At 43.1% G+C, this 12500-nt stretch overlaps 1 protein-coding gene across 1 annotated transcript in view; it reads right to left on the bottom strand.

Moving 5' to 3' along the window:
- Window positions 1-12500, bottom strand: part of megf6 (multiple EGF like domains 6) — a 37172-nt gene that overhangs the window by 21161 nt on the left and 3511 nt on the right. The window contains exon 5 of the mRNA XM_056612440.1: window positions 765-887. Within this exon, the coding sequence (XP_056468415.1) occupies window positions 765-887 (123 nt within the window). The remainder of the gene's footprint in view (window positions 1-764; window positions 888-12500) is intronic.

Raw genomic sequence — 12500 nt, 5'->3', positions numbered from 1 at the left:
CTCCAAAGTTCTGACAAAGTTTTGTTTTGCATCTAAGACCAGTGCTTACGGCCCAGTATACCCAGTTGCTCCCTAGCTGATAGTGAGAAAGAACGAAACACCGTCTGTACTACTTTGTCTCTCAGGGGTTAAGGGTCAGGGGCACCTGTGGTTCTTCAACAAATGGGTGGCAACGCCCTCTGCTACATCAGCAGGTTCACGTTGGCCTGACCACCATCCAAACCCCCGTCAAACCCCCTCCCAACTGCAGTCTTTACCAGAACAAAGTGCTTCTGATAGGATAGGTAATTGGACACGTCCACTGCCTGCTATTTGGGAAGTGCAGTAGCTTTACAACACCGGGGATGGAACATTCATAGGCTCAACCTGGGCTCAGACTGGGCTCAGACTGGGCTCAGACTGGGCTCAGACTGGACTGCAATAGAGGCGGCAGGGGCCAGGCGGCCCCCGCCAAATGGTTTGAGTCCAGCTCCTTGATGAACGTTAGGGTTTCCAAAAATAAATATGAAGCACATAAAATGGGATTCATATGCTTCTGTATGCAAGGCCATATATCAATGCCACGTTGATTTTTTTATGTTGTGTGTATTCATTGGTGACCCGTGGTGTATTATGTCCAAGAATTCTTCAGAGCGCAAATATAAAAAAAAAAAAACATTTTTAAATGATTAGAATGGTTATTGGCTCTTTCTAAGCAGATAGCTTGCAAAGGGGCTGACATTTCTGCTGTCAGCTCTCCAACAGCATGGAATAATGGCTCTTACCCTGACACGACTTGCCGTCCGGCCCCAGTCTCCTTCCCTGGGGACACTTGCAGTAGAAGCTGCCAATGGTGTTGCAGCAGTAGCCCTCACAGCTGCTGGCATTTCCCTCGCATTCATTCACATCTGAAAGAAAAGTAAGGAAGGTTTAGTCAATGGGTTGAGCGTGGTGGGTTTGGCCAGAACTAACCAGTTGAATGTAATGGAGCATAAAACATTAATTCATAGTTTTATATGGTTTGTTGGCAATGCAAACATTTTAAAACGTTTTTTTTTTTGTGAATTTGTGAGTTTCTGTTCTGGTTTATATCTCGTGGTGGAGAGTCTGGTGAGAGGCTGAAGGGCTGAGGTTGTGTGGTCTGAATGCTATCGAGTGACCGCATCTGTCTCTTAGCTTGTAGGCTGTCTACAGTTAGCATCGAGTTCCTGACTTGTGTTGGTGAGTTATAGAGGGCCATAGCAATCCAATTTAAGCTGAAGGACACACCTTTGAAATGCCTACACTTTGAACAACAACTGTCAGCTCTTTGTATGGCCTCTTTGTTACGAAGGAAAAACTGTTATTTTAGACCTGGACTTCCTGGTCCTCAGGAGGTTCATGTTCATGGCAGCTTGTGCATTGGCAGCAGGTTTACCCCCTGTCTCAATGCGTGTGTATGGTCGATTAAGTAATACCACATATGTTACTGTAATTGTGTTGAGTTCTAATGTTGGAACACATTGCATGTTTCCATTAGTGACAGTGCACTGCGTTTGGTCTTCAAAGAGGGCCTTCTTGCCAAAGCCGGATTAGTTGTGGACCACTAAATAATCTGAATTGAATAGACAGCGTAACAGTGTAAAGGCAGGGGAATATGAAGGGAAGGAAAAATCATTTACAAATTTCTCCTCATCTGTTTAAAGAGTCAATATGACCCCTGTGTACATCAGTAATTTGTTTACCTTTGGGCAGGAAATTGCTGAAACAGAACTGAACAAAAACAATTTGCTATAGTGAGGACATCACGTGAGCAAAATACTTCCACCAAGGAACAGCCTGGAAAGAGCATGAGCCCATGTGGGACACATCTGACCTCTGCTGCACAGAATTAACTGCATGAACTCTGACCTCTGCTGCTGTTTCTATGCAGAATCACAGGTGTTCACACACTGGCCACTAATAAACTGCTGAACACAATCAGGACAAAACAAAGGACTGAAGACAAGAATGCAAGTGCTCTTTTGTGTGAGAGAGTCGACTGAGTGCAAATAATTGCAGTGTCAAAGTGCTTGCTTGGTACCTTGTTGACTGAGCTTACAATGTCTGATGGATGTTGAGCATGGATATATACGTTGGGAACACACTGGCTATCACTTTCACAAATAGTCACAATTGGGATAGAAAAGCATGCATGTAAAACTGGCAAAGAAGCCTGCCTGATACTATTCTGGAGTCTTCAGAGGGTGCTGGTGGCATTGGTTGGGACAGTTCAGTAGACAAATGTACTGCATTGTGCAATATGTCATATGCGATGTACTTTTTTGTGAAAACATAGGAAAAGAAGACGCCTGCTTGAATCTTTATAAAATCAATCAGTGGAATCCTGCAGAACCTCAGAAACCAAGGATGGGTCGCCATGTTTATAAAACTGGCCAGAACCATTCTTGATTCCCAAGGGTAAACAATTTCATCTGGGGGGGGGAATAAAATGTAACAGCCCTAGCAGTATCATATATCATCTCAATGTGTTCTTAAACTACCCTTGGATTGAACCATTTGCAACGGTTGAACCCCAAAAGTCCCTACTACATTTCTCAGAGTTGTATTGCTTCATCTGAGTTTGCTAACCTTTCATTGGGGAACTCGTTAATCCTGATGCTGCATACTACAGACCAACGACCTCTCTTAACATCAGCCTCAGGGTCACATGTCATCACCAGCAGCAACAAGAGGCTGAGCTGGGGAGGAAGACTGTGTTTGGAGACCGCTTCATGCTGTCCCTTGACTTCCTGTTCAGTAAACAGGAAATCATCACTTGGACCTTCTGCCAATTAATGATTTGAAAATTGATTATCAACATCTGATAATCAATTATCAGTCTTTTTTTATTTGGGATTTTGAGGCTTTGTCTTGACTTGAAACCTATCTTCAGTTTCATGTCAAGCTGGCATGATGTTCTGCCCTGAGCTCCAGACAAAACCATTACGCTGCTGACAAATAATATACTTCCCCAAAGCAGCAGTACAGCAGATATAGTAGTCAGACAGATAGACATCTCTAAGGGAAGCAGTTGTCCTCGTTCGAGTGGATTGATCGGGTAGAATAAGATGTTAGCAACTTCATTAAACATTCAGCCACCCAACCACTGGAGCTAGAGCGGTTTCTTAAACAGAGAGAGGTTATTAATAGTGAGTTGTGGTGAATTAGCCGAATATGAAACTGTAGGTGAACATTGAACTTGGGAGAGAGCCACTGTGGTTATTCTTACGTAGTACTGCCGAGCCTTGGCATTCACACCATAGCTTGTCAGCATCATGGCCGGTAAGAAGAACCAAACAAAACAAACAAACATCCTGAACTGCCAGATAAAAGATTCATAAAATGAATGAAATATATGTTAGCGGAGTGGTAAAGTAAAGAAAGTAAAGTCCCAAATAACGTTTAATTTGCTGTTACATTGTCACTACAAAAATATTTTTAGCCTACGGCATTCTCCGAAAATTATGAGAACACGGAAATATTTCTGAAAAATCAAGGAAATCAAAGCATTATACAAATGGTTTATATTTACTATACATTGAAATGTAAAAATAATCCAATAATCAGGCTACATTTACCATGGCGATAGGCCTTATTTTAAGATTTGAAGCCAAAAGACGGTAGAAAACCTGACGGATTTACTGCTGGAACTACTTCCACTATCCACCCAGGCAGGCCTGTCACCGTTTGAACGCCTTTGTTTATTGAACAGAAAAGCACGTTTGCAACATGGCTGACCTGAAAGCCGCCAACTCTACCAACGTTACGGTCGTGCAGCACTGCAACACCTGGAGCCTCTTCCTCCTCATGCATCAGGAGTGGTCCCTCGGTGGCTCGCTCCATATGTCCTCTCTCTATAGCCTCATGTGAGGATCATCCATCTTCATCTCAGCACTCTGACAGCCCGGGTGACGCACACCAACGCTCAGCTCACCTGAGCGGGAGATTGATCTCTCCACATGTGAATGGAGTCCACTTTTACTTTTGTCGTCTCACCACCAACCCTTTTTTTGTGTATTTTGTTTTTAATTGTTTTCCTAAGTTTTTCTTGTCCTTCTCGCCATATTCCCATGGCTGTTTTCCATTCTGTCGATCGATAGATCTATCTATTCAATTATTTTGTACTCAATGGATTTCTATCCGTCTTTCGCTCTCTCTATCCATCCATCCGTCCATCCGTCCATCCATCCGTCCGTCCATCCATCCGTCCGTCCGTCCGTCCGTCCGTCCGTCCGTCCGTCCGTCCGTCCGTCCGTCCGTCCGTCCGTCCGTCCGTCCGTCCGTCCGTCCGTCCGTCCGTCCGTCCGTCCGTCCGTCCGTCCGTCCGTCCGTCCGTCCCTCCATCCATCCATCCATCCATCCTTCCTCTATCAATGTGTTTCCTACGCTTTTCCACCATGCATACGCACACATCCCCTGTTCCCTTTCTTCCATTCATAACCCCACAGCCCACTGAAGGTCTTCCCCGGCGACGCAGCACAGCCCCTGGCTGCACGCCCCCACGGGTCCACACTCTGTGTTTCCAATGCACGCATTCCTTTTGCAACACACGATAAATCCATCGGCAATGGGGAAAAAAACATGTTTCTCCTGTTAACGGCTGAATGTTGGCTCTAACGTCCTTCTAGCAGGTACTGCGTTTAGCAGTCAGCTGCTGGAACACTCTGGTGTGCGGCACAAGGCTAACATGGAAGGCCTGACCCCCTGCTGACCTCATTAAGTGTTATTGACATTGATGGTCCTTGGTACAATGCATTACCACAAACAATCACAAGCATGCACAAATATATGCATAGATATACACACACACATACACACAGAAATACATGCACCTGCACACACAAACACACACACACGCATATATACACACACACACACACACACACAAACAAACACACAAACACACACACACACACACACAAACACAAATACGCACACCAAAAACATGTACTTGCACACACATGCACACACACTTACACGCACACAAGCATCGACACACACAAACACACACACACAAACATTGACACACACAAACACACACCCACACACTTTTACATTCCTCCAAGGACAATCTGTATTTGTCCTTCACAAGCCCAGAATGTTGAATAATGAACCAGCTCTGGTTTCATGGTATTCGTTTTGGTGGGTAGCAGTGCATTTGGTGTTCTGTCGATGGACAGTTCAATGGGCATGTTTATCAGAAGGTCAGGTAATAGCTGAAAGAGCCCTGACATCAATAGCATGTAATTTTGCTGTATTATCAAGTAGGCCTCTTGGATAGCAGGTGAAGCTGATGCTAGATTCTAGATATTTATACTGCGCACAGGCTTCACTTTGAGCATAATTGAGGAAGGAGCAATATGTTTTCTCTGCATCATCTGAGCCTCTGCTCCTATATTCTCTTTGGAGCAACTTGACACAGAAACAAGCAAATGCAGAAAAACGATAAGGTCTACACCTGCAGTCAAAATAATGTGATATAAGTTGTTGTTGTTGAAGCTGAACCTTCAAAGCTATAATCACGCAATGCATTAGATTTACAATTAATATCTTAGCATTACGATGGAGATAAAATGGTTGCATCATTTATTGAGAGGGAAAGGATACTTCCTACAAGGACCACAAACTTTCAAACAATGGTACAATGTGCACTACACAATCTTGACAGAAGACAAGCTTGAGTTTGGCAGAGCAATTGTATATATAACCAGCACACACACAACGCTGCCAATGAGAACCATCTGCCAAGATCACGGTAGACCTTTAAGCACTACACATCTCTATTCAATCTCTACATGGTGTTTCCTTGTTCTGTTCCTTGTTCAGAGAAGCCTGTGTACTTTCTTCTTGTATAAATGTTATAGGTTAACATGAACATTTATTATTCTGAATGTACGTCCTGAATGAATATTTATATGTGTCTCTTGACTCTTGGCAAGATATTCAGTGAACAAATGCAATCTTTTGCAGCATGCAAACTTTTATAATTACCTCAAGTCTAATTACCATAAGGGAGTACCACAACTAAAATGCACTTCATAATTTCCATTTTGCCATCCTTTACAACTTCTATTGACATGATTATAAATGAACTGTCAGTCCTTGCTTCCGTTTGTGAGGTGTTAAAGATCATGACACATTTGCTCTCACACAACTTGATTAATGGACCTTTAAGTGGGCACTTTGCATCCTGTTTGGAAACACACAGTATCCACTGAACCAGAGGAAAGGGTCGAAAGGTCATCGGCTAGCAGAGGACCTTTTTGAAAACCTTTCACAGAGAGGGAAGCGTCGGTTTGGTGGGCGATGAAGAGAAGACAAAAGTCATTGTTTTAAGTAACGTTTAGGGTTATATGTGATGGACAGCGAGAGTGAAGGCAAAATGGGCATCATCAATCACCGCTTGCCGATATTTACCAACAAAGCCTTGAAAGAAAAGCGATGGTCATTAAGTGTGATTTCCAAAAGTTGCAGCTTTGCTGAAACTTGCAACAGATCCTCTTGTGCCCACTTTCATCATGGAAAACATCAAGTCCCTCGCAACCCTGACGGAGAATACATGGGCAAAGAAAATGGATGCCATACATTCTCACATACCTCTCATTCTCCCATCTTCACCCTCTCCCTCTCCCTCTGGTACATGTGGTAGACATTGTGTCTCTAATGGACCTAAATGTGCCTACATCGCTACATCGCTCAAAGTACGCAACTCACATGTTTCACATTTGTTCCACTGACAAATAATTGATGTCCCGGTATAATAAAGATCTTTGGAGGAAATGTGTTTAAATCATCTCTACAGGGGTACCGTTTCTTGCTGCACACTTCTTTTTATGATTGTCTTGAGCTGAATGGAAACAATAAGGGGAGGCATTCTGCTCAACATATTTGTTCTACCAAAAAAAAGGCTTCACAGAAACAGCCATCCGCAAGGTAAGTTGTAGACACAATGAAAGAGAGTCTAAATAAGTAAAGAAGCATGACTATAAAAGCACTGGACTTGTAAAATCAAGAGAATAAATCCATTAGTAGAGGATCAAATCAAGTCCAACAGGTTAAGTCTTTATCTTGCACATTTGGAGAGTTAGTTAAATCAAATGGGTTAGGGTTAGGGTTATCATGTTCAATAAGTTAAATCTTGAATCGGTCTAAATCCTACACTGTTCACCGGTTCTAAGTCCCTCTGAGCTACTTTCAATGAATGCCCAGAAGACCTGGAAAGTCGATTACAGAACTGTCCAGCTCTTCTGGAGTCCAAATCACTGCGTAAAGGAAGCAGGGACTCTGTGCAATAAAACTATTCATCGCAAACCGGTTGATAGACAGAACCATTACATTCAGCATTCAAGATGGCCCATATGGTTTGTATGAGTCGTATTTAATATATGACTATGCTGAGAGGCAATATTAAATTGCCGCTGCTCTCTACTGCTTCACTAGGGGTCTCTGGGTGCATGTGTTGGAATAATCTCCTGAAAAGCATAAACCTGCAGTAGTTGCTTGGATGTGTGTGTGTGTGTGTGTGTGTGTGTGTGTGTGTGTGTGTGTGTGTGTGTGTGTGCGTGCGTGCGTGCGTGCGTGCGTGCGTGCGTGCGTGCGTGCGTGCGTGCGTGCGTGCGTGCGTGCGTGCGTGTGTGTGTCTGTGTGTGTCTGTGTGTGTGTGAGTGTGTGTGTGTGTGCGCGTGTGTGCATGTGTGTGTGTGTGTGCATGAGTGCCCATGTGTGTGTGTGTGTTCGTGAGCATCCGTGTGTGTGTGTGTGTGTGTGTGTGAGTTCTATGCTGGCGTATGGCAGCTATTAGACCCTAATGAGCCTCTTCCTCTGATAGTAATGCAGAGCTCTCTGGTTGCTCTGGTGTCTACCCTTCAGGCCAGCCACTGTGGTGTTTGAGTCAGGGCAGCTGACATATGACTCCTTACGGTCTACACTGTAGCCAGCCACCCTCCACCATCCCTTAGGGAAATCAAAGCCATAAAGGAAAGAACATCTTAACAAATTGTCGACTTTACACTACCTCAAGCATGATTTAGTGATGGTGAGTTGGGCTTCTACAGCAGAAATGCGACACTTGTTTTGGCAGCACTGAATTGTTGGGGGTCAACTGCTTTTTGCTTATTGGAATTCGTAATACTTATTGTACCTAATAGATCTACAAAAGGGTCAAATGTATGGTCATCATTGTAGGTCCACCACTATTTTTGGTGGACACACATTGAGGTTCACATTCTGTGAATGACAGTAATGCTCTTGAATTGGAACATCTGTTAATGACATTCCGGGTGGACATCGCCTTCAGTATGTTATTGTAGTTATGGAGAACAAGGTTAGAACAGTTAGCCAAGGGCGTTTCAAAAAAAAGGAGAGACTGCTATTTACATTTGAGACAAAAATGTTCTAAATCTGCGAGATTTATCCCAACAGAAAAATAACAGCTTTCCCTCTTCTTCTCACCAGAATTCCTTGGCACTGTTGGTGGCCATTTCAATTTATTTTTATTTTTCTGTTTCAGCTGGAAGGGCTGTTTCACAGCTAATCTCTCTGTTAAACCTGGAAGCCATCGGTGGTGGTCAGTGCTGCCAGCGACCGCCTGCAGCTTTTCTGGCATTCTTTGTGATCACCTTGAATTACACATTCAGAAATATATTTTTGAAAGACCACTTCAAGAGCAAAGCTCACGTTGCGTCTTAAAAGATGTCCATGTTAAGAAGAGGTTAATCGGTCTTTCTTGCTTCCGAACGACGGGTGTATGAACCTCTTTGGCCTCTAAACTTCAACGGGAACAAGAGGCACTGGGAGCCAACATAAAGAGTCACCTGTCAGAGGTAATGCAAAGGGTCTGTGGCTCGTTCTTAATGAAAACAAACGACATCACACACTGATATTCACACATCTGAAACGCCATAGTACAGCCAGCACAGCTTGTTTTAAGAAACCCTTGTAAATGGTCCAAAACTAACTATAACCTCCTCTGAGAAAACCATATGGCTCGCATTCCATCCTGATTGACAACAGTATTGGGTGTTAGGGGACATTTGACTTGTTTCCAGTCCATTCATATGTTTACTTGGTATTCATATTAGCCTTATTATCCAGGAGGTGACAGGATTAAGCAGTGCTGAGATCAAAAATAGATTATTTCCTGGGGAAATGTCCTTCTCTTGCCATCGCTCTTTAAGATTTCACAATCGCATAATTTCCGAGCATTGCAATCTATATACTGTCTGAATACCCCATGTATACGGTTATTAGTAGTATGCTTTCCAGTTGACAGTAGTTGTGAATCAGAAGTCAAACAATATGACACGCGATTGATTGCAAAACACACATTTCGGAGTTTGAAAAAACTTTTCAGACCTCCCAAATATTTGAGATCACAGTGAGTACTAATTGATTTGTGTTTGTTTAATTTTTGCAAATGTTATTGCAATGTTCCGATTTTGCATAACTATTGAGGTACACAAAAACAATCCATATGTATTCTTATTTTAACCTTGATCTGGACATTTTTCTGATAAGGTTTAGGAGACTCACAAGATTGATCTGTTTTGACCCTCAATCAATTTATTTTGTTATGACTCTTAACCAGCAGCAACCCTAATAAAAGTATTCCCATCAGGGACCCCGTCAGGACACATGATTTAACTGCCAAAAAAAGGAGGAAGCAATGAAAGAGATGGGATCCAGTACAATCCAATACTATACTATAACACACGCCAGGGGTAATCCGAGTTGAAGATTGTTACGGATATGGTGTGCTTGTTTTCCAGAGGATTCCAGTTGGCTGATAAATGAAACCAGTCACACAGTGATTGGATTTAGAAAGTGGCTAATTTGTCTATCATTACTATTGTGTGACCAGTCATCAATTCTGCGTTGCAGAGAAACAACGCTGCTGAACAAACACATATTTGAACAATTTTGCAGAGAAAGCTCATCAACAAAACAAACCCGTGTACATTTATACAAATACTTACTCTTTGTTACTTCCCTACCGCTCCCTCACTCTCGATCACAAGCTTTCTCACACAGACACAGACACAGACACAGACACAGACACACACACACACACACACACACACACACACACACACACACACACACACACACACACACACACACACACACACACACACACAATCACTTTCACATGGCTAAGTGGCAAAAAGTGCAATCATAATTCCTAAACTATTGTTGTTTTATGAAAGGTGTGACTACCTGAGATAGAGCTAGTGCTCTCTCTTTATACCCAGAAAGTGGATCCAGGGCTACAAACACTGTCCATGATGTTCTTCACTGTACCCTGAACGACCGAACCCTTGCTCGCCAGGGCCAGATGCTGATCATCAGAATGATCCCGTGTGTTATTTACCTATCGAAGGCCAATGCAGTGAAGGCATTACAGCGATACCTCATCAGGGGCTCCATTAGATTAAAACGTTTGCATTCACAAGAAAGAGGCAGTACATAAAAAGACAACAACGAAAATAGGACTCAAGTGTCTGAGAGGTACCACATGTTTCAGCACAGGCCCGGCCAGCCCACAGCTAGGGATCATCAAAACGCAACACCACGGCCCAAGCCTATTGTGTAACATTACCACCGAGGAGACAGCCCGTCCTGTCTTCTGATACTAAAGATTAAAAGCAGTTCGGGACAGTTGGATCCCTGTGAAGGCACACTCAAGCTCAGCGATCCAAACCGAGCAGCTGGAAATAGGTGAACCAAGAATGTGCAAGGAAATGAGAGAGTGCATGCATTCTCTTTTCAAAGGTTTCCCAGAGCTGTCACAATTTCTGTTCCTAACCCAGAGGAAGACAAAAGGCCCTCTTCTATCCATGCATTGATTGTTTGTTAATATCTTGTTTAACACCAGAGTCTACAGAGTCTTTGAAATGCTCTGCTTCAGAATACGATCCGGCAATGACCATAGTGCCTGGAGGGCCCATAGCAACTGATTCATCATGGCCATGCAGGTGTATGTTATTTGGATTTATCTGCGGCATGAGACAAGGTTCTGACATGGTCTGATTAAACCGCTCTATCTCTCCCTCTCTCTCTCTCTCTCTCCACTGGAGAGCTCCAGAATAGAGGCATCATCTGAAACCCCACCAGGCTGACAGGCCATACAGAGACAGAAACCTCCAAGAAACAGCAGCCATCCATCCAGACTGACAGACCGGCAAACTGGCATACAGGCAGGGAGGGAGAATGAAACTGTCAAACAGACAGGCAGTACATTTGCGCGCAGTCTTAACATAACCAAAACATGTATTTTTACACACAGCTGGATCACGAACATGTGCGACTCGTCTCGTAAATCTATAGCGTTACTCTCTTTTATTCAATAATTTGTATCTGCTTTCTTTTCCTCGCACTTCCCTGTGAACCCTAAAGGGCAAGGATATGAAGCTGCAACAAGAGGTCTGCAACGGTGGAATGTGTAATGAAGCTGAAGATATATATGAATCAATGTGAAAGATTTATTTTTATGAAAGCATTCTGTTTTCCCATGTGACACAGCATCTGTAACCCATTGAAAACCTGACATGTTATAGTCCCCTTTTAAAAGAATGAACAAAATCACGCTCACACACGCGGACACACAAACACACAAACCCATACACACACACAAACAAACACATCCACAAAAACATACATTCCTCTGTTAAAACAATGCATGGCTCGATTACCTCACTATCTCATATAGATTTTAAGTTTGATATTTATATCCACCCCAGGAAATAATATATTTATGAATTTACATCACAAGCTACATTTAAAATGATCCAGAAGGGTTCTTAAAATGTTTTACTTTGAGTATAGTTGAGCCACAGCAATGTATGTGGCTCAACTATACTTATGTAACCCTAAGAAGGCTATAAGAAAATTCCTTTTTGGCTATCATACATTTTGGTCATATAATGACTCAGAAGCCATAAAGTCAGAGGAGTCTGACTGACATTGTGGGAGAAGGAAAGAGAGAGAGAGAGAGAGAGAGAGAGAGAGAGAGAGAGAGAGAGAGAGAGAGAGAGAGACATACTTCAGTCTTGTTAAATAAGTCTAATCATTGTTGTCAATACCGAAGAGTCCTCGGTTGAAAGCAGTTGTGTGGAGTGGTGGCGCAGTCTCAGACAAACAACAACATATCCTTGTGACATTTCTCACAGAGAAGTGGCATTGTAAAGGACCCCACGCAAACTGCCCCCCTGCCTACTGGCACTCCCAACAGGCTATGCTGGGGTTAGCCTCTGTGTGTTTGTTTGTTTGTTTGTTTCTGTGTCTATATATGTGTTTGTTTGTTTTTGTGTGCGTGTGCGTGCGTGCGTGCGTGCATGTGTGTTTGTGTGTGTGTGTGTGTGTGTGTGTGTGTGTGTGTGTGTGTGTGTGTGTGTGTGTGTGTGTGTGTGTGTGTGTGTGTGTGTGTGTGTGTGTGTGTGTGTGTGTGTGTGCAAGCCTCTTCCAAACCAACTAACAAACAAACTACATTGTCCTTTTCTGAA

This window comes from Gadus chalcogrammus, chromosome 16 (assembly GCF_026213295.1).
Source record: "Gadus chalcogrammus isolate NIFS_2021 chromosome 16, NIFS_Gcha_1.0, whole genome shotgun sequence".
Lineage (NCBI taxonomy): Eukaryota > Metazoa > Chordata > Actinopteri > Gadiformes > Gadidae > Gadus > Gadus chalcogrammus.
This window is presented reverse-complemented; position numbering and strand designations above follow the sequence as displayed.